The sequence below is a fragment of the Hoplias malabaricus genome, chromosome 3 (assembly GCF_029633855.1).
Source record: "Hoplias malabaricus isolate fHopMal1 chromosome 3, fHopMal1.hap1, whole genome shotgun sequence".
In the NCBI taxonomy this organism is placed as follows: Eukaryota; Metazoa; Chordata; class Actinopteri; order Characiformes; family Erythrinidae; genus Hoplias; species Hoplias malabaricus.
The window spans coordinates 38869016-38896808 of NC_089802.1; the positions used below are offsets into that span (position 1 = coordinate 38869016).

At 41.8% G+C, this 27793-nt stretch overlaps 2 protein-coding genes across 2 annotated transcripts in view; one reads left to right on the forward strand and one right to left on the reverse strand.

Moving 5' to 3' along the window:
- Positions 1 to 75: 75 nt before the first annotated feature.
- On the forward strand, positions 76 to 18249 carry LOC136692057 (zinc finger protein 850-like). Its single transcript, XM_066665127.1, has 3 exons — positions 76 to 341; positions 2581 to 3973; positions 16468 to 18249. Exons 2-3 carry the CDS (start codon positions 2678 to 2680, stop codon positions 17527 to 17529), a joined length of 2358 nt encoding a protein of 785 aa, XP_066521224.1. The 5' UTR covers positions 76 to 341; positions 2581 to 2677; the 3' UTR covers positions 17530 to 18249.
- Positions 18250 to 24736: 6487 nt separating this feature from the next.
- Positions 24737 to 27793, reverse strand: part of esyt1b (extended synaptotagmin-like protein 1b) — a 59674-nt gene continuing 56617 nt past the window's right edge. Inside the window, exon 52 of the mRNA XM_066665113.1 lies at positions 24737 to 27766. Within this exon, the coding sequence (XP_066521210.1) occupies positions 27739 to 27766 (28 nt within the window). The 3' untranslated portion in view covers positions 24737 to 27738. The remainder of the gene's footprint in view (positions 27767 to 27793) is intronic.

A 27793-nucleotide genomic window follows, 5' to 3' on the forward strand; every position in this document is an offset into this window, starting at 1 on the left:
ACAGAAAAGTGTCTGTTAATGGAACATAAACGGTTGTGGTTTCCACAGTAAAGATTTTTTTTTCCAAAAATACCTCAGCGTATCTACACGGATCTTGTCTGTTGTAAATAAGGCCACTCTGCAGGTCCCTACGGTGTTTAAAAGTGTGAGGAACAGGAAGAAAGTCGAAATGGTGTATGTGTTCGTGTAAAGTTCCTCAGTCCTGAAGGTGGAGCTCCTGTGGAAAGCAGTCTCTCCGATGCTAAGCTACAACAGCGTTGTACGCAGGCGGAAAGTTTTACGCATGCGCAGTCCCAATCGGACGCAAACAACCGTAAACCGCGGTGCCGTCTGATTTTAAGGTCAGTAACATTTTATTTCTGTTGTGTATTGGCTTTAAACCTAATGTTGTGTAGGTCGGTAACTTTATACACGTCCCGTTTAAATGTGCTGTTGGGTGGAAAACCTCTATATTACTGGGGACAGCCACAACATTACTACCATCTCACTGCCCATTTTATCAGCTCCACTCACCACACAGCAGCATTGTGTAGTTCTACAAATTCATTCATCTGTTTCCAAAACATCTTCCTTAAACTAAATGCAGACATTAGTTGGATGTTTATTAGTTGGATTAGTATATTTTATTATTTAGATTATTATATAAGCCTATGTTGTTATATCACTAACCAAGAGTATATTTTTTACCAAGCCAATTTAATTTCCAGTTCTGATACAGTGGTATCATTTGTAATAAGTTTCTGTTAGGGTTACATTTCTTTAAATTCTCTTGTCAAACTTGTTCATGTCGTGGACTCAGTACCTAATCTTATTAAGATCTCTTTCATCTTAAAAGCAGACTCCAGACGTCCTAAATAATCAGAAAAGGGACGCCTTTTCTGATTTACAGACTAAAAGATAAACTACCTAGTCTCGCTGAGTGTCTCATTAGTTAAGTTGCAACGAGTTGTGTGTTCCATTGTTTATTGCTACACCACTTAAATTTGCCAACCTTGATTAAAGTGTGTGAAACCCATCTCAAGACACCATTTCTGCTGTGTTTGTGTTGAAGTTGTTCATAGGAGGCAAGTGTAAATCCATGTCCAAAAATCCCATTCTTAACTTAGGGAAATTGCATATTTATACTTAAATAAAGTTGTATGCATCACCCACTCAGTAATTAATTAATGACTAATTTAAAGCTTATATGTAGAAACTACACAGGCTCCATTCATGAGGCAGTAAGTGCCAAACCGAGAGTAACATTCTAAATGTATTCAACTGTAAAATCTCTCTAACTTATTTCTTTCCTCTCCTTTATTTCCGTCTCTCGCTCCTTCACTTCTCAGGTGTGTAGAGATAGCAGTAGGCATCGTTTCTACATCCTGTATTCCTCACTCCAAATTAAAAGCCCTCAGTTTTTGTGATGGTGATTTCATAATAATTGTTTATATTCTGATGGAGCGACGGAAATAATTAAGCAGTGACGAGCCGCCACCACAAAATCCGCGTGGCGGAAACACTGGGTGATTTTTTTCACAATGTTATCCCCATCAGATGTAAGCCTAAAACGTTCATTAGCTTTTAGGGCAGTGTTACTGTGTGACGTCTAATTTTCAGTGAAGGCACCATGTTGTAGTGTTGTCGTATTACGACAATTATTACTTTAATACGATACATGCCGAAATATCTCAGTATAGATACTGAAACTATACTAGGGCAAACACCTAAAATATCAGGAAAGGTAATGGTGTGACATTTTGGAGTTAGTTCCCTTTTAAGAACAGGAATAAAATTCTTTGTTGTTCAATAATAAATAAAAAAAATAAAGAAAAGAAAAAAAATTATGAGGATATTTATACACGATTGCAAATAGCGTATTTCGGGGGCGTTGCGGGTTGCTCGATTCTGCCGTTACAGCATCATTGTTTAATCTTTGTTTACTGCACGGTCAGATCACAGTGAGCCGATACACATTTGTAATTGTTGCAGGGTTCCGAGCTGTCCAAATGGGCTCGTGAACAGTGGAGAAAACAAGCAACATGCTTTATGTCGCACTGAAAACAGCCATAGAAAATACACACAAACTGAGCACCTTGCTGCTTTATTTCCTGTTAATTACTCCGTCTAGCTCCTCTGCGTGATAACACTTTATTTGAGGCTCTGACATTACAGTTCATGCTGAAGAACCAAATGTTCTTTGGTTCCAGCTAGGAGTACATTTTTCTGAATCACAAGCCAATTTATTTAGATAGAAATGCACCAAAAGCTTCCATATTAGGTTCACAAATGGGAACAGTTCCTTGTTGGTGGAAAAGCACAATGTTCTCCCTATTACAGGTCAGTGGAGCATCACAATGACTTCAAAGCTGAAATTTTAAGGTAGAAATGCTATGAAGTGTTTCTTTAACTAGTTATTTGTTTGTAAAGGTTTTAAACTGGTGTCTTAAAGAAAAAGATATCAAATGGAGACAGAGTAATGACTGAAAAAGGGCCTTGAAACCTTTCTGTTCAAATCAGCATTTCTTGATGTAATGCCTTTGCCAATTTTGTTGAATTTGACATTGGTTTACATTTTGTTTTCCTTTTTTTCTCTTGCAGAAAAGCAACATCTTCACCCCTAGTTTTCCAGAGAGTTCTACTTGACTCCCACAAATAGACTTTCATCTAGAATCATCACAGAGAGGAATATATTACAATGCCAAACGCCGCAGGGATTAATTGTGAGGATGCGGCACGTGGAAACTTCACTTCACAGGAAACATCCTCTGCTACTCTCCACCCTGGAGCATCTGGCAGACAAACACGGAAAAGTAGAAACAAAGCAAAGAGTAATCTTGAAACACACCAGCGCGTTCAAACAGGAGATAAACCGTATCAATGCTCAGACTGTGGAAAGAGCTATACTAATTCAAATACTCTCCAACAACACAAACGCCTTCACACAGGAGAGAACCTGTATCAAGGCTCAGACTGTGGAAAGAGCTTTACTAATTCAAATACTCTTCAAAAACACCAACGCATTCACACAGGAGAGAAACCGTATCAGTGCTCAGAGTGTGAGATGAGTTTTGCTCACCTCTTTAGTCTCAAAACACACAAGCGCATCCACACAGGAGAGAAACCATATCAGTGTTCAGAGTGTGGGAAGAGTTTTGCTCACCTCTTTAGTCTCAAAACACACAAGCGCATCCACACAGGAGAGAAACCGTATCAGTGCTCAGACTGTGGGAAGAGCTTTACTAATCCAAATACTCTCCAACAACACAAACGCCTTCACACAGGAGAGAAACCGTATCAGTGCTCAGAGTGTGAGATGAGTTTTACTCGATTGGATCATTTCAAAATACACCAGCGCATACACACTGGAGTGAAACCCTATCAGTGCTCAGAGTGTGGGAAGAGTTATGCTCACCTCTTTAGTCTCAAAGCACACCAGCACATTCACACTGGATTGAAACCATATCAGTGCTCAGAGTGTGGGAGGGGTTTTAACTACAGCAGTGTTCTCAAACGACACCAACGCGTTCACACAGGAGAGAAGCCGTATCAGTGCTCAGAGTGTGGGAAGAGTTTTTCTGATCTCAAAACTGTCAAAGAACACCAGCGCACACACTCAGGAGAGAAACCATATCAGTGTTCAGAGTGTGGGAAGAGTTTTAATGACCGCAAAAGTTTTAAGGGTCACAAGAGCATTCACACAGGAGAGAATCCTTATCAGTGTTCAGAGTGTGGGAAGAGTTTTCAACAAAAGAATTCTCTCAGGACACACCAGCGCATTCACACAGGAGAGAAACCGTATCAGTGCTCAGAGTGTGGGAAGTGTTCTACTGACATTAGTGCTTTCAAAAAACACCAGCGCATTCACACAGGAGAGAAACCGTATCAGTGCACAGAGTGTGGCAAGAGTTTTACTGACCAAAGTAATTTGAAATACCATCAGTACACTCACACAAAGAAACCGTATCAGTGCACTGATTGTGGGAAGTGTTTTATTGAGCAGCGTAGTTTAATAAGGCACAAACGCATTCATTCTGGAGAGAAACCTTATCTGTGCTCAGACTGTGGAAAATGTTTCCCTGACCTCTCCAGTGCCAAGAAACACCAGCAGGTTCACACAGGAAAGACAGATTGAGTGAGAGTATGGGACCTGTCCAAGAAGGTTTCTGATCAGATGAACTGAACCGAAACAAGAAACGTGTTTAACAAATCCGTTATACCCATGAAAGACTAGAGCATGGCGGAAACTGGAGATGCCCCACCTCCATTCCAGACAGAATTCATGTGCCTTTGGATTAGAAATGTTTGCTAATGTTTTTCTACGACATGGTACCTACTTGACTCGATTTGGCTCTCTACTCTGCTTATTTGTGCTTCCATTATGTGAATTTGTTACCTGGAACCAGGTATTTTTTAGTACCTGTTCTCTCATGGTTCCGAGCGTGTTGAATACGGATTAAATGTGATTTGTAAGACTTTTGTGTGTGTGGTTATTTGTTATTGTACACCCAGAGTGACACACATTCACACCTACAGACACTTTTGAGTTGCCAATCCACCTACCAACATGTTTTTTTTTTTGACCATGGGAGGAAACCCACGATTATTCTGCAGATTATCTCACCAGCGGGAGGGCTGCAGACACACATCAACTAATTCTTAATATGTCAATGACACTTTCCATTTATATCATTTACCAAAGTCACATGCAGTTCATGAAATTTTTCTTTACAAAAGAGTCATTTGCTGACCATGCACTGGTAATGCATTGCTCTTGTGATCTCTCTGACCCCTGCAGTGAGCAAGGTTATAAATCTCAAATGGTCTCCACAACCCCCACATTCCACAGAGCACTAAACCACTGTTTACGAAAATCCTTTAAAAGCCCCACAGCAGGTATGTACTAAGTTTCTCAAAAGTCATTCATATTATTATAAACACATTCATTCATTCATTTATTATCTGTAAGCGCTTAACCAGTTCAGGGTCATGGTGGGTCCAGAGCCTATGTGGAATCATTGGGCGCAAGGGGGGAATACACCCTTGGAGGGAATACACCAAGTCCTTCACAGGGCAACACACTAAAACCTATGGACACTTTTGAGTCTCCAATCCACCTAACAACATGTGTTTTTGGAGCGTGGGAGGAAGCCGGAGCACCCGGAGGAAACCTACATGGACACGGGGAGAACACACCACACACCTCACAGACAGTCACCTGGAGCAGGACTCAAACCCACAACCTCCGGGTCCCTGGAGCTGTGTGACTACAACACTACCTGCTGCGCCACCGTGCCGTCCTTTATATAAACACATACAATCAATACCAAATAACCATACACGTTCCCTGAAAATAAGGTACATTTCCTTAAACCATGATTTGTTTTACTTTTTCGAACAGTGTGTGTATTCCACTGTGTTTACTGTTGACGGTGTTGTGAGTTTATGGCTGTACTTCATTATTAATAATGAAATATTAACTTATTCATTTAATTCTCCTAAAATGCAATGGTGGCCATGGATTTATGTGTAGTGTTCTTTAAAGAAACAGGAACATTGCTGTGTTTGTTTTTCCCACTGTCTTCTCCACAGCAGGACTGTAACACCAAATAAATACACAACAGTTATCAATATACAGTGAGAAGCATGATCTTAAAAATAAACACGGATTATTAAAATAATCTGTCGACGACTGGGAGAGACTGTGGAAAAGGGTAAGACTCTTCTGTCGAAAGCACCCTTTTCTGAGGTAATCAGGAGCTCAACAGCATAATGTATTATTTTTTTACGAATAAACAGAAATAAACTTCTTCTGCCTCAACCTCAGTCCACACAGACTGTATCACTGTGAATTCACCACAGAACAGTGTCTGTTAATGGAACATAAACGGTTGTGGTTTCCACAGTAAAGATTTTTTTTTCCAAAAATACCTCAGCGTATCTACACGGATCTTGTCTGTTGTAAATAAGGCCACTCTGCAGGTCCCTACGGTGTTTAAAAGTGTGAGGAACAGGAAGAAAGTCGAAATGGTGTATGTGTTCGTGTAAAGTTCCTCAGTCCTGAAGGTGGAGCTCCTGTGGAAAGCAGTCTCTCCGATGCTAAGCTACAACAGCGTTGTACGCAGGCGGGAAGTTTTACGCATGCGCAGTCCCAATCGGACGCAAACAACCGTAAACCGCGGTGCCGTCTGATTTTAAGGTCAGTAACATTTTATTTCTGTTGTGTATTGGCTTTAAACCTAATGTTGTGTAGGTCGGTAACTTTATACACGTCCCGTTTAAATGTGCTGTTGGGTGGAAAACCTCTATATTACTGGGGACAGCCACAACATTACTACCATCTCACTGCCCATTTTATCAGCTCCACTCACCACACAGCAGCATTGTGTAGTTCTACAAATTCATTCATCTGTTTCCAAAACATCTTCCTTAAACTAAATGCAGACATTAGTTGGATGTTTATTAGTTGGATTAGTATATTTTATTATTTAGATTATTATATAAGCCTATGTTGTTATATCACTAACCAAGAGTATATTTTTTACCAAGCCAATTTAATTTCCAGTTCTGATACAGTGGTATCATTTGTAATAAGTTTCTGTTAGGGTTACATTTCTTTAAATTCTCTTGCTAGACTTTATATATAGTAAAGGATTAGATTACTTCTATGTGAATCACAGTTAGTGGCAGAAATGTTAGATCTGTTTCAGATTTCCGTCTTATAATCAGTGCTACTGGAAGACTTGACCGCGGTCACGCCATCTGCACTTCGCGTAAACGCAGTCACACCATCTACAGTAGGATTTTTCTGTGCGCGCTTACATCGCGGTTTACGGTAGAACGCGTGAGCGTGAGAGGGGGGACTCGCAGAAAAGCGCAGATATTGAAAATTCTTAAGAAATGGAATCACATGTGAAAAATCACATTGTTACCAGACCACTCCACTGCAGTCTTGAAGAGCTTGTTCTCAGGTACTCAGGGTATCATTTTCATACATTTTTACTGTAGGAATTTGGAGTAATATTATTTCAAAACCCATAAAAATGATGTTTAATTTACGTATATGACCAATTTTGAGTGCTATTAAAGGGTTAAATCAAACTGTTACCAGACCACTCCACTGCAGTCTTGAAGAGCATGTTCTCAGGTATCCAGGGTATAATTTTCATACATTTTTACTATAAGAATTTGGAGTAAGAGCATTGCAAATTCAGTAAAAATGATGTTTAATTTGCATATATGGCAAAATTGTGAGTCATATTAAAGGGTTAAATCAAACTGTTACCAGACCATTCCACTGCAGTCATAAAGAATATGTTCCCAGGTACCCAAAGAATAATTTTTATACATTTTTACTGTAGGAATTTGGAGAAATATAATTTTGAAACTCATAAATATGCTGTTTAATTTACAAATACTGCAAAATTTTGAGAGCTATTAAAGGGTTAAATCAAACCAGACCATTCCACTGCAGCCTTGAAGAACACGTTCTAGAGTACCCAGATTATAATGCTCATACATTTCTACTGTAAGAATGTGAAGTAATAGCATTACAAACTGTAATCAAACTGTTACCAGACCACTCCACTGCAGCCGTAAATAGGTTCTCAGGTACCCAGAGAATAATTTTTATACATTTTTACTGTAGGAATTTGGAAAAACTTCTCGATAGTGGTTGGTCTCTGTCCTACTCAGGAGGTGTACAGGGTGAGAGGCACAGTGCGGGTGTCGGAATACTCACAAGCCCCTGCTGGCTGTGCAGAGTATTCAGCCTTCTTGAAGGTAGTGAGTGGAGTTCTAGTTCCATGCACAGACTCTATTGTTATATGTGGGACTAAAATGCTCACATTGGGAATGACTGAGAAACCTGGAGACGAGTGACTGGGAGGAACTGCCTGCCTGATCTGAACCCAAGTGGTGTGATGTTATTGGAGTTCTGTGCTAGTCATGGTTTATCCATAAAGAACATCATGTTTGAACACAAGGTGGCTCATAAGTGTACTTGGTACCAGAGCACTTTGGGCCAAAGGTCAATAATTGACTTTGTGGTCATGTCCTTTGATCTGAGGCCATATGTTTTTGACACTCGGGTAAAGAGAGGGGCTAAGCTGTCAACTGATCACCATTTAGTGTTGAGTTGGATCCGATGGCAGGGTAAGCTGCTGGACAGACCTGGTAGGCTCAAATGTACAGTGAGTGTGCTGGGAAAAGCTGGCAGAGGTCTCTGTCCAGATGTATTTCACCTCAGAGAGAACTTCTCACGTGTTCCGAAGGAGGTAGGGGGGAATGGAGTCTGGATGCTGTTCTGGACTTCCATTGTGGGAGCGGCTGCATATAACTGTTGTCAAAAGCTTGACGGTGCCTGTTATGGTGGCAACCCAAGAACGTGTTGTTGGACACCAGGAGTGAGGGAAGCTGTTAAGCAGTAGAAGGAGGCTTTTCAAAATTGGCTGGCTCAGGGTACTTCCGATTCCGCAGATGGGTACTGGCAGGCAAAAAAGGCTGCAGCTGTGGCATTTGCAGAAACAAAATACAGAGCATGGGAAGAGTTTGGAGAGGCCATGGAGAATGACTTCCAGGCGGCCTCAAAGAGGTTCTGGAAAACACTCCAACAACTCAGGAGGGGGAGCGGGGACACTGTACAAGCTGTGTTCAATAAGGATGGTGAAACTCTAAACTCAACTGAGCGTATTGTTGGGCATTGGATGTAGCACTTTGAGGAACTCCTAAACCCAAGAGAAATGCCTCCTAGACAGGGGGTAGGGCCAGAAGTGTCTGGGGTGTCATTTACATTTCCTAGGCTGAAGTCACTGAGGTGGTGTAAAAGCTTCACATTGGCAAAGCCCCAAGAGTGGATGAGATTCGCCCAGAGTTACTGAAGGCCCTCTATACTGTGGGGCTGTCTTGGATGACTCGCCTCTACAATATTGCATGGACCTGGGGAACTGTGCCTTTGGATTGGCAAATGGGGATAGTGGTTCCCATTTTTCAAAAAGGGGACAGAAGTAAGTCTGTCAATTATCATGGCATCACACTTCTCAGCCTCCCTGGGAACGTCTGTGCCAAGGTGCTGGAAAGGAGAATCCATCCGATAGTCGAACCTAGGATTTTGGAGGAAGAATGCAAAGTTCATGGAACTATGGACCAACTCTCTTTTTCACAGATGATTGAGGGAGCGTGGGAATTGGCTACTCTACTCTACACATGCTTTGTGGATTTGGAGAAGGCATATGACCGTGTTCCCCAAGAGATCCTGTGGGAGGTGTTTTGTGAGTATGGGGTGTCCGGATTGCTCCGGCGGTCCTAGTACTCCCAGAGTTTGAGTTTTGTTCGCATCCTCGGCAGAAGGTCAAGTTTGTTCAGTGTGGGGACTGGACTCCATCAGGGCTGTGCCTTGTCTCCACTCCTGTTCTTGATGTTCATGGACAGGGTGGCGAAGCATAGCCTGGGACAGGAAGGCTTCTGTTGAGAGGGTTCAGGAGGTGGCATCTCTGCTGTTTATGGACGATGCTGTTCTTCTGGCTTCTTCGCACATAGGCCTCCTGCATTCACTTGAGCAGTTTGCAGCAAAGTGTGAAGCTGTTGGTATTCGGATCAGCTCCTCTAAGTCTGAGGCCAATGTTGTCTCCCGGAAACAGATATCATGCTCCCTTCAGGTAGGGGGTGAGAACCTACCTCAAGGAAAGGAGTTTAATTATCTCGGGCTCTTGTTCACGGGTGATGGGAAGAGGGATCGTGAGGTTGACCATGGGTAAGGTGCAGCATCTGCAGTAGTGCGTTCACTTTACCGGACCGTTGTGGTGAAGAGAGAGCTGAACCATAAAGCAAAGCTCCCAATTTACCGGTCAGTCTATGTACCCACTCTCACCTATGGTCATGAGCACTGAAAGAATGAAATCACGGTCGAAGCAGTCGGACTTAGTTTTTTCAGACAGGTTGCTGGGAGTACCTCGTGATCGTGTGAGGAGTTCAGTGATTAGGGAGGAGCTCAGAGTAGAGTCACTGCCACTTCATATTCAGAGGAGTCGTTCGAGGTGGTTCAGGCATCAGATAAACACACCTCTTGGACACCTCCCACTGGAGGCATACCTGGCATGTTAAACTGGAAGGAAGCCCCAGGGTAGACCCAGGACACACTGGAGGGATTATATCACCCTGCTGGCCTGGGAACACCTGGGGATCCCCCAGGAGGAGATGGTGGAAGTTGCAGGGAACAGAGATTTCTGGGCTTCTTTGCTCACCCTATTGCCACCACGAACCTGAAATGGATAATCGGAAAAGATGATGACAACATTTTAGTCCCCCCTAAAACAATAGAGTCCGTGCATGGAACTAGAACTCCACTCACTACCTTTAAGAAGGCTGAATACTCTGCACAGCCAGCAGGGGCGTTTGAGTATTCCGACACTCACACTGTGCCTCTCACCTTGTACAACTCTTGAGTAGGAGAGAGACCAAGCACTATCGAGAAGTTTGGTTCTGGAGCCTGCACTGTGTGTAGAGGTGAGCCCAACTACAGGGGTTGGACAATGAAACTGAAACACCTGGTTTTAGACCACAATAATTTATTAGTACGGTGTAGGGCCTCCTTTTGCGGCCAATACAGCGCCAATTCGTCTTGGGAATGACATATACAAGTCCTGCAGAGTGGTCAGAGGGATTTTAAGCCATTCTTCTTGCAGGATAGTGGCCAGGTCACTAAGTGATGCTGGTGGAGGAAAACGTTTCGCTCCTCCAAAACACCCCAAAGTGGCTCAATAATATTTAGATCTGGTGACTGTGCAGCCCATGGGAGATGTTCAACTTCACTTTCATGTTCATCAAACCAATCTTTCACCAGTTTTGCTGTTTGTATTTGTGCATTGTCATCCTGATACACAGCACCACCTTCAGGATACAATGTTTGAACCATTGGATGCACATGGTCCTCCAGAATGGTTCGGTAGTCCTTGGCAGTGACTCGCCCATCTAGCACAAGTATTGGGCCAAGGGAATGCCATGATATGGCAGCCCAAACCATCACTGATCCACCCCCATGCTTCACTCTGGGCATGCAACAGTCTGGGTGGTATGATTCTTTGGGGCTTCTCCACACTTTAACTCTCTCGGATGTAGGGAAAACAGTAAAGGTGGACTCATCAGAGAACAATACATGTTTCACATTGTCCACAGCCCAAGATCTGCACTCCTTGCACCATTGAAACCGACGTTTGGCATTGGCATGAGTGACCAAAGGTTTGGCTATAGCAGCCCGGCCGTGTATATTGACCCTGTGGAGCTCCTGACGGACAGTTCTGGTGGGAACAGGAGAGTTGAGGTGCACATTTACTTCTACCGTGATTTGGGCAGCCGTGGTTTTATGTTTTTTGGATACAATCCGGGTTAGCACCCGAACATCCCTTTCAGACAGCTTCCTCTTGCGTCCACAGTTAATCCTGTTGGATGTGGTTCATCCTTCTTGGCAGTATGCTGACATTACCCTGGATAAAGTGGCTCTTGATACATCACAAAGACTTGCTGTCTTGGTCACAGATGCACCAGCAAGACGTGCACCAACAATTTGTCCTCTTTTGAACTCTGGTATGTCACCCATAATGTTGTGTGCACTACAATATTTTGAGCAAAACTGCTCTTACTGGTGCAATGTACAATTAATGAAGATTGGCCACCAGACTGGCCCAATTTAGCCATGAATCCTCCCACACTAAAATGACAGGTGTTTCAGTTTCATTGTCTAACCCCTGTATATCTAGCTGGTATCTCTCAACCTCCCGCACCAGCTCTGGCTCCTTCCCCAGCAATGAGGTTATGTTCCATGTGCCAAAATTCTGCTGCCAAGCTCCATGATGCCAGGGGCCCCTTCGCCCCTGCTCTTTGCTCAATGGGCATTGCACCGCACACCTACTCTGAATCTTGTGGGTGGTGAACCCACATGATCCACCAATGTTGCCTATTCAGGCTGAGCCCGGTTTAGGTAACCCTCTCCAGGGCAGGGTACACTTAGTTGTAATTGTTGTACTCATAAGTATGCGTTTTGGAATGTGTTTGTTTAGATCTTTGTCCAGACCTGTTTGCCATTGAAAACCCTACTGGGAGCTAACAGCTCCCAAAGACATAGGCCTGAAAGTCATTAGACCACACAAGCCCTTCCGCCATGACAAGGCCCTGATTCAGGAAGGGAATTGTATTGTTAATCTTATGAAGTTTGCGATGCTGTTACTCCATATTCTTACAGTAAAAATGAATGAATATTATACTCTGAGTACCTGAGAACATGGAGTGGTTTGATTTAACCCTTTAATAGCACTCAAAATTTGCAATAAACCATATTTTTGAGTTTGAAATAATATTACTCCAAATTCCTACAGTAAAAATGTATGAAAATTATATCCTGGATATCTGAGAACATCTACTACAAGGCTGCAGTGGAATGGTTTGGTAACAGTTTGATTTAACCATATAATAGCTCTCACAACTCTGTAATATTTGTAAATTAAACAGCATCATTATGAGTTTGAAATGACATTTTTCCAAATTACTACAGTAAAAATGTATAAAAATTATTCTCTGGGTACACGAGAACATGTACTACAAGACTGCAGTGGAATGATCTGGTAACAGTTTGATTTAACCCTTTAATAGCTCTCAAAATGTTGCAATATTTGTAAATTAAACAGCATATTTATGAGTTTCAAAATGATATTTCTCCAATTTCCTACAGTAAAAATGTATTTGGGTACCTGAGAACATATTCTTTATGGCTGCAGTGGAGTGGTCTGGTAACAGTTTGATTTAACCCTTTAATATGACTCTCAATTTTGCCATATATGCAAATTAAACAATTTTTACTGAAATTTGCAATGCTCTTACTCCAAATTCCTACAGTTAAAATGTATGAAAATGATTCCTTGAGTACCTTAGAATGCTGTCCCTCAAGGCTGCAGTGGACTGGTCTGGTAACCGTTTGATTTAACCATTTTATGGCCTTCAGCATTCTTCAATTTATGGAATTTGTGTTATTCTTATGAAGTTTGCAATGCTATTACTTCACATTCTTACAGTAAAAATGTATGAACATTATAATCTGGGTACTCTAGAACATGTTCTTCAAGGCTGCAATGGAATGGTCTGGTAACAGTATGATTTAACCCTTCAATATATGCAAATTAAACATTTTTATGAGATTTGAAATAATATTACTCCAAATTTCTACAGTAAAAATGTATGAAAAGTATACCCTGGGTACCTGAGAACAAGCTCTTCAAGACTGCAGTGGAGTGGTGTGGTTACAGTTTGATTGAACTATTTTATGGAATTTAATAACTAAGTTTTTTTAAGCCTATTACTCCTAATTCTTACAGTAAATACACATAAATATTATACCATGTGTACCTGAAGACATGTTTTTCAATACAACAGTGGGATTTTCTGGTTTTTAAAATGAACTGTAATGAATTATGTGGAATTATGTTTTAAATTCCATTTCTTATGAATTTTCAATATCTGCATTTTTCTGCGAGTCCCACCTCTCACTCTCACACGTTCTACCGTAAACCGCGACGTAGACGCGCACAGAAAATCCTAGTGTAGATGCTGTGACTGCGTTTTCTTGAAGTGCAGATGGTGTGACCGCGGTAAGACTTGGATACTTTATTATTTTTTTTTGCACATTGTACACTAAATACCCATTGCCATAATTTTGTCTAAAATATTCAGTGAAAGTCTTTGGACAGACACACAGTGACGTGTGTGTGTACATATAATTATCTCAGTGTAGTTTTGATGATTTTTTAAATAAAATCTCTTAATTTACTAAATAAATGTTGGGGTCAAACTTGGTCATGTTGTGGACTCAGTACCTAATCTGATTAAGATCTCTTTCATCTTAAAAGCAGACTCCTTTTGTTTGAGTCACCCGTCTGGTTTCTCTAAAGATCTAAGAAGATTGGGGACGACTCAGTCACCCAACCTTGCAATCAGGCACCCTAGTGATTAATGTTTATTGACACATGGCCCTCCTCACAGCTGGATCAAGAGGTCTCTTTGTGATCTCTCCCTATCTCTGTGAACAAGCCAAACCTTACATGATTCCAACCTTAAAAATCTACAGTCATGTAAAAAGTTAGGACACCCCATGAAAGCCTTTGTCTTTTTGAACATTTTTAAATATTTGGACATATGAGCTTCATTTGAACAGTATTGTGAGATGGAGCTTATGTAAATAAAAACTAAAACTGAAGAAATTACTTATAACCATAAGTTGCAAAATGTAATGAACAAAAATGTACATTTCTTGTGAGGAAAATGTTAGGACACACCCACATTTATTACTTTTAAGAATGTGTATATTTAGAATCAGGTGCACCACATCAGCTGCAAGTGATTAGACTATTGTAGTGTCAAGAGGATTCCAGGTAGGATCTGGACCCACCGTGTCATATGTAAGCCTAAAACGTTCATTAGCTTTTAGGGCAGTGTTACTGTGTGACGTCTAATTTTCAGTGAAGGCACCATGTTGTAGTGTTGTCATATTATAACAATTATTACTTTGATACGATACATGCTGAAATATCTCAGTACAGATACTGAAACTATACCAGGGCAAACACCTAAAATATCAGGAAAGGTAATGGTGTGACATTTTGGTGTTAGTTCCCTTTTAAGAACAGGAATAAAATTCTTTGTTGTTCAGTAATGAATAAAAAATAAAGAAAAGAAAAGAAAAATGATGAGGATATTTATACACGATTGCAAATAGCGTATTTCGGGGCGTGGCGGGTTGCTCGGTTCCAGCGTTATGGCATAATTGTTTAATCTTTGTTTACTGCACGGTCAGATCACAGTGAGCCGATACACATTTGTAATTGTTGCAGGGTTCCGAGCTGTCCAAATGGGCTCGTGAACAATGTTCTTTGGTTCCAGATAGGAGTACATTTTTCTGGTTCACAAGCCAATTTATTTAGGTAGAAACGCACCGAAAGCTTCCATATTAGGTTCACAAATGGGAACAGTTCCTTGTTGGTGGAAAAGCACAATGTTCTCCCTATTACAGGTCAGTGGAGCATCACAATGACCTTAAAGCTGAAATTTTAAGGAAGAAATGCTATGAAGTGTTTCTTTATCTAGTCATTTTTTTGTAAAGGTTGTAAACTGGTGTCTTAAAGGCTAAGTACCACTTAATGGACCTACATGAATATTTCACATTATTTTAGTTACTGACATATATAAGTATGAATTAAATTGAAAATAGCATGCTTAATTTGCTTTAAAACTGACAATTTTATTAAATTGATGGAAAAACCTGAGCTTGCTATGGACATTCTTCAACGCAGCCGTGACGTCACTGGTGGACAACAGCTGAACAACGCCACGATAAAACACTGTTATGACTGACTGTTATGACCGTATCTAGCTAGCTAAATAACCAACATTATTCATGACAATAGCCTAGCAATAAGCTAAACTCATATTTAGAGGTACCGTTATTCCTGTAAATGTGATCGAAGTCGAACTCGAATTCATCCGACACTATAAACCCCCGTAATGCAGCTACGTAGCCTAGTATAATCTGAGCCACCAAGTTTAGCAAGTCAAGCTAACGTTAACTAACACCAACTAAAACAGGCGAATTTGTGTACTTACCCTGTTTACCTCCATGTATACAGAGGCTCTTGAACACCTTTCGTTGGTTTCCTTACATGCCCATATTGTTGGAAAAGCGCCAGTGAAGTGAGCACTACAGATAACAGAGTGAACGGATGGTCCTTTCCAAAGTGCCCGTTTAAAGTTGACAGATTTAGTCCATTTTGTGGATATTTTATTTTGGGATCTTTGGGCCATTTGTGCACAGATGTCCCACTGTACATTGAATTATTGCAGCCAAAAACAACACACCTTTTTGTCATTTTGCATTAAATTAAGTGCAACTCCTAGAGTTGTTGTCCACCATCTACGTCACATGCAAGACGCCTATTAGAGTTTCTGAACACCGTTGGTTGAATTAGTAAGAAATAACATGTTTTCTGACTATCAATAAACACAAGTTAGGAACTCAAATTCCACTGTGTTTATTTGTTTGACACTTTCATATAGCTGTTGCTTAGCCTTTAAAGAAAAAAGATATCAAAGTCTATGGAGGCAGAGTAATGACTGAAAAAGGGCCTTGAAACCTTTCTGTTCAAATCAGCATTTCTTGATGTAATGCCTTTGCCAATTTTGTTGAATTTGACATTGATTTACATTTTGTTTTCCTTTTTTTCCTCCTGCAGAAAAGCAACATCTTCACTCCTAGTTTTCAAGAGAGTTCTACTTGACTCCCACAAATAAACTTTCATCTAGAAACTTTACAGGGAGTAATATATTACAATGCCAAACGCCGCAGGGATTAATTGTGAGGATGCGACACATGGAAACTTCACTTCACAGGAAACATCCTCTGCTACTCTCCACCCTGGAGCATCTGGCAGACAAACACGGAAAAGTAGAAACAAAGCAAAGAGTAATCTTGAAACACACCAGCGCATTCAAACTGGAGATAAACCGTATCAATGCTCAGACTGTGGAAAGAGCTATACTAATTCAAATACTCTCCAACAACACAAACGCCTTCACACAGGAGAGAACCTGTATCAATGCTCAGACTGTGAAAAGAGCTTTACTAATTCAAATACTCTTCAAAATCACCAACACATTCACACAGGAGAGAAACCATATCAGTGCTCAGAGTGTGAGAAGAGTTTTGCTCACCTCTTTGGTCTCAAATCACATCAGCGTGTTCACACTGGAGAGAAACCGTATCAGTGCTCAGAGTGTGGGAAGAGTTTTGCTCACCCCTTTAGTCTCAAAGCACACAAGCTCATTCACACTGGATTGAAACCATATCAGTGCTCAGAGTGTGGGAGGGGTTTTAACTACAGCAGTGTTCTCAAACGACACCAACGCGTTCACACAGGAGAGAAGCCGTATCAGTGCTCAGAGTGTGGGAAGAGTTTTTCTGATCTCAAAACTGTCAAAGAACACCAGCGCACACACTCAGGAGAGAAACCATATCAGTGTTCAGAGTGTGGGAAGAGTTTTATTGACCGCAAAAGTTTGAAGGACCACCAGTACACTCACACAGGAGAGAATCCTTATCAGTGTTCAGAGTGTGGGAAGAGTTTTCATCGAAAGAATTCTCTCAAAACACACCAGCGCATTCACACAGGAGAGAAACCGTATCAGTGCTCAGAGTGTGGGAAGTGTTCTACTGACATTAGTGCTTTCAAAAAACACCAGCGCATTCACACAGGAGAGAAACCGTATCAGTGCACAGAGTGTGGCAAGAGTTTTACTGACCAAAGTAATTTGAAATACCATCAGTACACTCACACAAAGAAACCGTATCAGTGCACTGATTGTGGGAAGTGTTTTATTGAGCAGCGTAGTTTAATAAGGCACAAACGCATTCATTCTGGAGAGAAACCTTATCTGTGCTCAGACTGTGGAAAATGTTTCCCTGACCTCTCCAGTGCCAAGAAACACCAGCAGGTTCACACAGGAAAGAAAGATTGAGTGAGAGTATGGGACCTGTCCAAGAAGGTTTCTGATCAGATGAACTGAACCGAAACAAGAAACGTGTTTAACAAATCCGTTATACCCATGAAAGACTAGAGCATGGCGGAAACTGGAGATGCCCCACCTCCATTCCAGACAGAATTCATGTGCCTTTGGATTAGAAATGTTTACTAATGTTGTTTTTCTACGGCATGGTACCTACTTGACTCGATTCGGCTCTAATCTGCTTATTTGTGCTTCCATTACATGGTTCCAAGTGAGTCAAATATAGGTTAAAGGTGACAAGTAAGACTTGTAGATCGTTGATTGGCCAGAGTAGTTAACATCCTTCCAGATCCCAGGTCCCAAAAAGCGAGTAGAGCCGAGTCGAGTAGTGTAAGTACCATGTAGTATTATAACTTTACATACTGTCTGAATGATATTACTTTGTATTAAAATGTCATTTTTAAATATTTTATTATAAATAATATCTTTTAAATTAAATCTTTTTATAGAAAAATTTTATATGGATAAATGGTTGTACGACCATGGTAGTGGAACTGTGAGTTACTCCAATTGAATTATTGTTAGTTATAATTAGTTAAAATGTGGCTCATGTCACAGGATTGTGTAGTTTAAGAAGAAATTCACATAATTCAAGGTTGATTTAATGGTTGCAGCTCAAGGGCACTTCAGCTGCGGGTGTTCCTGTCAGTTGTGGGAAATGTAACACGTTGTTGTTTTAATGCTTTTCTGCTTTGTTTTGATCACTGTAAGTTCTTAATAAATTCTTAATCTCTATAAGTGCAGCGGGCATAGGACTGAAACCTGTATTCGATGGCCAGAGCCTAGAACATGAAACTTGTCACAGCAAACTCTCAAAAATTACAATTCACACTCTGAATGTTATCCAAATTCCAACAGCTATACCGATATATACCAATATTAATCAGTACAGCAGCTCATGAATGTGCAAAAAGTACTGCCAAAGACATGTTTGCTTCTATTCATGCTCGGTTTATTCCTTTTTCTGAACTGAAATCACACAATTGATTGAGATGTTCAGCTACATTCAAACAGTAATACACCTCATGAACGTATGACACGGGATCAAAGGTGCGATTGAAGACAGAAATGGCGAAAAATCATGTGACAAGCAGATACCATCGATTTTGCCGACTGCCTTCAGCTTGTAGAGAAAGTACATTACTTTTCTTGATGTTTTAGGTTTTTGTAATGGTATCGTTTCAGTATTGGTATCAAGATATTTTGGCAGGTATCATATTGAAAGTCATAATTTTGGTAGTCTAACAACACTTATATACACAAGTTAAATAACATACAGTTAGTGAAGACATATCTGGTTTAATTTCTCTCATGAGAAATTTGCTTGGTTTTATGGCAGAAGGCAGAATTCAGTTTTCCTTAAAGGGGACATGTACTTCTTTTTAAACAAGTTAGATTAGGTCTATTGTCTACAAAACATATTCATAGAGTTCTTTGCACAAAATCACTCTCACATAAACCGATCTCACAAGCTCTGTTCTTACCAGTTTCAGTCCGTTTTCAGAACGAGCCGTTTAAGGGATCTGTCACTTATGCAAAAAAGGAGTGTGGTGTGTTCTCCCTGTGTCTGGGTGGGTTTCCTCCGGGTGATTGTCTGTGAGGAGTGTGGTGTGTTCTCCCTGTGTCTGCGTGGGTTTCCTCCAGGTGATTGTCTTTGAGGAGTGTGGTGTGTTCTCCCTGTCTGCGTGGGTTTCCTCTGGGTGACTGTCTGTGAGGAGTGTGGTATGTTCTCTCTGTGTCTGCGTGGGTTTCCTCCGAGTGACCGTCTGTGAGGAGTGTGGTGTGTTCTCCCTGTGTCTGCGTGTGTTTCCTCTGAGTGACTGTCTGTGAGGAGTGTGGTGTGTTCTTTCTGTGTCTGTGTGGGTTTCCTCCGGGTGATTGTCTGTGAGGAGTGTGGTATGTTCTCCCTGTGTCTGCGTGGGTTTCCTCCGTGTGACTGTCTGTGAGGAGTGTGGTGTGTTCTCCCTGTGTCTGTGTGGGTTTCCTCCAGGTGACTGTCTGTGAGGAGTGTGGTGTGTTCTCCCTGTGTCTGCGTGGGTTTTCTCCAGGTGACTGTCTGTGAGGAGTGTGGTGTGTTCTCCCTGTGTCTGCGTGGGTTTCCTCCGGGTGACTGTCTGTGAGGAGTGTGGTGTGTTCTCCCTGTGTCTGCGTGGGTTTCCTCCGGGTGACTGTCTGTGAGGAGTGTGGTGTGTTCTCCCTGTGTCTGCGTGGGTTTCCTCCGGGTGACTGTCGGTGAGGAGTGTGGTGTGTTCTCCCTGTGTCTGCGTGGGTTTCCTCCGGTTGACTGTCTTTGAGGAGTGTGGTGTGTTCTCCCTGTGTCTGCATGGGTTTCCTCCACGAGACTGTCTGTGAGGAGTGTGGTGTGTTCTCCCTGTGTCTGCGTGGGTTTCCTCCACGTGACTGTCTGTGAGGAGTGTGGTGTGTTCTCCCTGTGTCTGCGTGGGTTTCCTCCGGTTGACTGTCTGTGAGGAATGTGATGTGTTCTCCCTGTGTCTGCGTGGGTTTCCTCCACGTGACTGTCTGTGAGGAGTGTGGTGTGTTCTCCCTGTGTCTGCGTGGGTTTCCTCCACGTGACTGTCTGTGAGGAGTGTGGAGTGTTCTCCCTGTGTCTGCGTGGGTTTCCTCCGGGTGACTGTCTGTGAGGAGTGTGGTGTGTTCTCCCTGTGTCTGCGTGGGTTTCCTCCGGGTGACTGTCTGTGAGGAGTGTGGTATGTTCTCTCTGTGTCTGCGTGGGTTTCCTCCGGTTGACTGTCTGTGAGGAATGTGATGTGTTCTCCCTGTGTCTGCGTGGGTTTCCTCCACGTGACTGTCTGTGAGGAGTGTGGTGTGTTCTCCCTGTGTCTGCGTGGGTTTCCTCCACGTGACTGTCTGTGAGGAGTGTGGTGTGTTCTCCCTGTGTCTGCGTGGGTTTCCTCCGGATGACTGTCTGTGAGGAGTGTGGTGTGTTCTCCCTGTGTCTCTGTGTGTTTCCTCCGGGTGACTGTCTGTGAGGAGTGTGGTATGTTCTCCCTGTGTCTGCGTGGGTTTCCTCCGAGTGACTGTCTGTGAGGAGTGTGGTGTGTTCTCCCTGTGTCTGCGTGGGTTTCCTCCGGGTGACTGTCTGTGAGGAGTGTGGTATGTTTCCCTGTGTCTGTGTGGGTTTCTTCCGGGCGACTGTCTTTGAGGAGTGTGGTGTGTTCTCCCTGTGTCTTCGTGGGTTTCCTCCGGGTGACTGTCTGTGAGGAGTGTGGTGTGTTCTCTCTGTGTCTGTGTGGGTTTCCTCCAGGTGACTGTCTGTGAGGAGTGTGGTATGTTCTCCCTGTGTCTGCGTGGGTTTCCTCCGGGTGACTGTCTGTGAGGAGTGTGGTGTGTTCTCCCTGTGTCTGCGTGGGTTTCCTCCACGTGACTGTCTGTGAGGAGTGTGGTGTGTTCTCCCTGTGTCTGCATGGGTTTCCTCCGGGTAACTGTCTGTGAGGAGTGTGGTGTGTTCTCTCTGTGTCTGCGTGGGTTTCCTCCACGTGACTGTCTGTGAGGAGTGTGGTGTGTTCTCCCTGTGTCTGCGTGGGTTTCCTCCACGTGACTGTCTGTGAGGAGTGTGGTGTGTTCTCCCTGTGTCTGCATGGGTTTCCTCCGGGTAACTGTCTGTGAGGAGTGTGGTGTGTTCTCTCTGTGTCTGCGTGGGTTTCCTCCACGTGACTGTGAGGAGTGTGGTGTGTTCTCTCTGTGTCTGCGTGGGTTTCCTCAGGGTGACTGTCTGTGAGGAGTGTGGTGTGTTCTCCCTGTGTCTGCGTGGGTTTCCTCTGGGTGACTGTCTGTGAGGAGTGTGTTGTGTTCTCCATGTGTCTGCATGGGTTTCCTCCGGGTGACTGTCTGTGAGGAGTGTGGTGTGTTCTCCATGTGTCTGCGTGGGTTTCCTCCGGGTGACTGTCTGTGAGGAGTGTGGTGTGTTCTCCATGTGTCTGCATGGGTTTCCTCCGGGTGACTGTCTGTGAGGAGTGTGGTGTGTTCTCCCTGTGTCTGCGTGGGTTTCCTCCGGGTGCCCCGGTTTCCTCCAACGCTCCAAAAACACATGTTGGTAGGTGGATTGGCGACTCAAAAGTGTCTGTAGGTGTGAGTGTGTGTGTGTTGCTTTGAGACCCCCAACCCTAGGGGAATCGGAGGGGTAGGACTGAGTGATAGGGGCAAAGTGTGAAATGGGATTCACCTTTAATCCGTCCAGTTCCACTGGGTCTGATGGAGAACTAAAGCTGATAAATATGGAAGGTTCTCAGTGAAATTGCAGGGTCTAGGTGGCGCCACTGAGTGTGAGGTGTGGCTAATATGAAATGAGGTAATGATCTGAGGTCACTGTTTGAAGGAGAGTAGTTGGGTTACCTCTACTGACACCCAGGGTAAAAACTCTCTGGAGAAGAGCTCCCTCTAAAGGCTGTAAATGGGAATAAGACTCCAGAGGAACTCTGATTATTAGTGTTTATTTTTAGCTATTTTTTTTTATTGTTTTATATCCCTCCTCTTCCTTCAACTTCCTCCCCTCCTCTCCATGAAGTTACTCTTTTTTAACATTATTATTATTATTATTAAACATTTATTTCACATTAATACGTTAAAGTTATCTTAAAAGAAACGTGAAAAACCCTGACCCTTATCCCTTTGGCAATATCTGCAAGAGGGCTGGACTGCGTTTGAAATAGTGCTATGTAGTGCACTTCACGGATTGTAAAACTAAGACTACTACACCCAGACAGGGAGACGTGAATGGCTGGATAAATACAAACCGGGTTCCAAAAAAGTTGGGACACTAAACAAATTGTGAATAAAAACTGAATGCAATGATGTGGAGATGGCAAATGTCAATATTTTATTTGTAACAGTACATAGATGACAGATCAAAGTTTAATCTGAGTAAATGTAACATTTTAAAGGAAAATATGTTAATTCAAAATTTATTTTTTGTGTCAACAAATCCCCAAAAAGTTGGGACAAGTAGCAATACGTGGCTGGAAAAAAGAAATGGAGCATATAACGAACCACTGGAAGACCAATTAACACTAATTAGGTCAATTGACAACATGACTGGGTATAAAAAGAGCTTCTCAGAGTGTCAGTGTCTCTCTGAAGCCAAGATGGTAAGAGAATCACCAATTCCACCATTGTTGGGCAGAAAGATAGTGCAGCAATACCAGAATGGTGTTACCCAGCGTAAAATAGCAAAGACTTTTAAGTTATCATCATCAATCGTGCATAACATCATCAAAGATTCAGAGAATCTGGAACAATTGCTGTGCGTAAGGGTCAAGGCCGTAAAACTCTACTGGATGCTCGTGATCTCCGGGCCCTTAAATGTCACTGCACCTCAAACAGGAATGCCACTGTCAAGGAAATAACAGAATGGGCTCAGGAATACTTCCAGAAAGCATTGTCAGTGAACACAATCCACCGTGCCATCCGCCGTTGCCAGCTGAAACTCTACAGTGCAAAGAGGAAGCCATTTCTAAGCAAGCTCCACAAGCTCAGACATTTGCACTGGGCCAGGGGTCTTTTAAAATGGAGTGTGGCAAAATGGAAGACTGTTCTGTGGTCAGATGAGTCACAATTTGAAGTTCTTTATGGAACACTGGGACGCCATGTCATCCGGACCAGAGAGGACAAGGATAACCCAAGTTGTTATCACTGCTCCGTTCAGAAGCCTGCACCACTGATGGTATGGGGTTGCATGAGTGCTTGTGGCATGGGTAGCTTGCATGTCTGGAAAGGCACCATTAATGCAGAGAACTATGTTCAGGTTCTAGAACAACGTATGCTCCCATCTAGACATCATCTCTTTCAGGGAAGACCCTGCATTTTTCAACAAGATAATGCCAGACCACATTCTGCAGCAATCACAACATCATGGCTACGTAGGAGAAGGATCCGGGTACTGAAATGGCAGCCTGCAGTCCAGATCTTTCACCTATATAGAACATTTTGCGCATCATAAAGAGGAAGGTGCGACAAAGAAGGCCCAAGATGATTGAACAGTTAGAGGCCTGTATTAGACCTGAATGGGAGAGCATTCCTATTTCTAAACTTGAGAAACTGGTCTCCTCTGTCCCCAGACGTCTGAGTGTTGTAAGAAGAAGGGGGGATGCCACACAGTGGTAAAAAGTGGCCTTGTCCCAACTTTTCTGGGATTTGTTGATGCCATGAAATTTTCAAACAACATATTTTTCCCTTAAAATGATACATTCTCTCAGTTTAAACTTTTGATCTGTGATTTGTGTTCTATTCTGAATAAAATAGATGTTGGCACCTCCACATCATTGCATTCAATTTTTATTCACAATTTGTTTAATGTCCCAACTTTTTTTAAAATCCGGTTTGTACCACACACACATCATCTCAGAGTTTCAGACCAGGAGAAAATCAGCACGATTCTTCTCTTGAGTTTGAGGGCAGACTACCATTTTTTCTAAAGAGGAGGGGAGGAAAATCAGGCAATGCACTGGTTGGAACTTAGATGTTTATGTTTTCACCATTTTTAATAATGCCCTATGGATGATTAACTTAATATAATTAATCATTTAATATTGAAATAATAATAAAAAAAAAAAAGTTCTAATACATTTTGTGCCCCCTAAATTCTGGATTCTGTGTCTCATTGTGTACATTAAAGTTGAACAAAGTAGTTGAGTAACACTTTATTTTGAAGGTCTCCCTGCAACACCCCCTACTTAAGTGGGGATTTACAGCTGTTAGGAAGAGGCATATTAGCTGAAACTCTCTCCCAATCAGCTCAAAGTGCTGGGTTCGATGCTGTTATTCTTTCAGACAGTGACAGCGGAGACTTCCTTCAACATCTTCACATCATCACTATGTAAGAATCCACAGCTGATAATAGTTTATTAACGATAACCCACTGACGACTCTTTTTAAAACACTTTACTTGGTGTCAGTTGAATTCCTACAAATCTCTAAGCTATAATCAAGAGCCAAACTGAGTGTTTGATTAAATTAATCAATAGTCTGCTGATAGATTTGTTAATGGTAATTTAACTCTCTAGAGATTTTGACTTACTTCCCACCGAAACAAACCCACTCTCCATCACTTTTTGTTCACTTCTTTATGCAGAACACATTTAAAACGGGTGGCTTTTCCCTTTAACGACCAAATAAAGACAGAGCAGACACATGGAGGACAGGGTTGATATGTTTTATTGATAATGTAAATGTGATTTTAAGCTGGAACAGTGAGTAGAGCTGTAGGCAAAAGTAAAAACAGAACACAACCTTTGGGACACATGCAGCTTCATTTGGTTCTTTGGTGTTTTCTCATTTTCTTGTACATTTCTTTTAAATCTGCAGCTGTTTCACTGAAGCATAGTTTCACAATATTACATTTAAATCTATATAAAAAAAACAAGTGTGGAAGCATTCAGCGCGAATTCTACTGCTTCAGAGCAGAGAGCTTCTCTTAACCACGAGAAACATAAAAAGTCAGATTTCAGAAAGCAATAAACACTTGATTTAAATCAAAGGCCTCAGATATAAACTCAGAGAGAGGAATGAAAAGCCACAATAGAAACACATTGTAACACAAGGCAAATAAAAATAAAAAAGTGGTCTTAATCTCAACAAACACAAGGCAATCAGAGGCTGAGCAGAAACAAGTGGCAAAGGTATTAGGACAATACTAAATATCAGGACAATGACTATTTCTACCTGTGTTTTTAAAATGAGTTGTCTGTCATTTTCCGAGGCACGTTTGGAGAAAGCTTGTGTGTTTACAGTTGGGTGCACACCATTGAGGGCTATTCCACAACACGCGGGTTCTCTCTTAACTTTTGCACCTGGTTTTAAAAATATGTAGAAAGGAGCTCTGTTTCCTGTAGAAAGGACAGCTCTGAATCTCGAGAGCATTTTGAGGATGTGTGATTTTGATGTGAATGTAAACCCCTCGGGTTTCTTTTTTTTACTGAAGTGACAATCAAAGATGAGGTGAAAAATGCACTACGTTTAGCACAGGCCACATTTTCTTTCTTACTTCCCCCAAAGTTGTACAAATTCAGCCATAAAAGTGGGTGAATTAAAATAAGCAGAAGTGAAGTGCATTATTAATAAAATAAGTGAAGTGAAGACTGAAGGTGAAGTGCATTGCAGCTGGATGTAAACACTAACATTTCAGAACACCTTTCATGGTAAACACAAGGGAAAAAAGCAAGTTTAAGGCAACAAAGTCAGAGTAACTCCTCCGTCTGGAGCAGGTTAGTGCGCCTCTGGGCGGTGAGGGGACACTACGGAGCAGATACAGTTACACAGTGAAGAGTAGGACGACCTGCTGCTGGAGCTTAAAGAGAAAAGTGCGAGCGTGGTTCAGTTTTAAGGCAAAAACAAAAGGCCAAGCATGGAACTATTTTACCTCCTCCATGTAACTTCTCCTCAAAACCCTCTTAAAGGGGCAGTCTACCATTTTTCCATGTGAGATTTTATAAACTTCTTTAGGGTGATTTACAGGCAGCTTGCGTTTGAATTAATTTAAACATATTTTCCCACTTCAAATGATCGTTATGCAAATGACTCAAGTCCAGGAAAGTTGAGACACTATTAAAATGTCATGAAAACTGAAGTCTGTAATTTATTAATTAGCTGGAAACTAACAGACAAAACTGACTGCTCCGTGCGATGCTCAGTGTATTCCCTACAAAAGCATTTAAAACACCTCGCCTCTTTATCCTCCGCAAATGCCTTTTCATGAACAATATGAGCAGCAGTCATTAAGAAGAACATTTATTTGTCTGCATCAGACGAGGAGGGAGTGTGTGACATGATATTTGCTCATGTGAGTGGGGGGCTGCTTTATTTCAATTAGTTTTCAGACATTATTCCAATAACTGATATTAAAATGACCCTAAATGACTTTACAAAACTCACATGTGGAAAAAGGAAAACGTCCACTTTATTTTATTGTCCTTCCTCCAGGGTGTTGCTCTCAGGCTCTGGACACACACCGAGGACTTTCAGTTATTTCTAAAGCTGCATAAAGAAAATGTAGATTTTCAAAGTAATAAAGCATCCTCTAAATATGCTTTAAATGTGTTTTTTCTGTACGTTCTCATGCCTGATTTCTGTTTATCTTCTGAGTTTGACATGTGGGAAAATAAACCATACAACACAAAATACACCATTGTCCTGGCTTTTAATTATATTTCCCCATTGTCCTAAACACAGCAGATAAACTGTTTATGAAGTGTTCAGAAGTGTGTTCTCTGTAAACGACACATTCAATCATTTTCACTGAGAAAGCCAAACAAAAATGGCCATTTAATCAGATCCATATTTTTTTGGTTTTGCTCAGAACTGTGTTGAGGAGCTTCTCTTTAAACACCAGTGTCGTCTTGAATGATTTTTATCCAGTGGTCCCCAAAAACAGTCCAAATTGCATATTTTTTAACATAATAATTATTGATATTGCTTTAATTTCTCCATAAATACAGTGAGCTCCAAAAATCTGACATGGAAACAACATTGAGGACGATTCTGATGCTTAATCTGGGATTAACAAACCCACGTGTCTCTGAAATAGTAACTTTACAGAAGGAAAAATCATTCTGTAAATGTCTTTTTCTGACTGTTTCTACTGGATCGGCATAAATGTTAAAACACAATGTAATTAAAAGACAAAAAAGGAGATAAAAGGTTTCGTTTCTGATAAATCAGCACTGTCAAGGCAAAACCTTGGATCTCCAAAGTGGAAATAAATTGAATTTTTCTGTTCGTCCACTGAGGAAAAACAACATTCTGATGGCAACGGCTTCAAAAACCTCTCAACATCAAATCGACGGCTGTCCTCAGACATTTAGAGCTCACTGTATGTGCAGCGACACCAAAACATTCACGTCTCTCATGTAAAAGTCTAATGCAGCCTTGAAGTGCTACAAACATTAACATTTCAGAACATTCATCATCGTAGCCACAGCCGCAGTGGACAGTGGACAATCTCTGACCCCTGCTCACTCATATCTCATTATATATATAAACCTCAAAACTGGGACCGTAACGATATTATTCTCTCAGTCCGTCCACTCACTCCTTTAACAAGAGCAGAAAGGGAGAAGAGAGCAGGGTAAAGGCATCAGGTGAAGAGTTGCATCTCTGAACTTGGAGGAGGGTCAAACCTTGGTCAGATGTTGGTCAAACATCGGTCCGTTAGTTGCTTTCTTCCTTCAGGTCAAACCTGACGTTGAGAGAATGAAAACAATCA

What these genes read in the sequence shown, in the direction of transcription:
- LOC136692057 (XM_066665127.1), top strand. Translation starts at nt 2,678, where the DNA reads ATGCCAAACGCCGCAGGGATTAATTGTGAGGATGCGGCACGTGGAAAC. An exon ending in CTGATTGTGGGAAGTGTTTT is followed by an intron (nt 3,974 to 16,467) that starts ATTGAGCAGCGT and finishes AAAAGTAGAAAC; the next exon opens with AAAGCAAAGAGTAATCTTGA.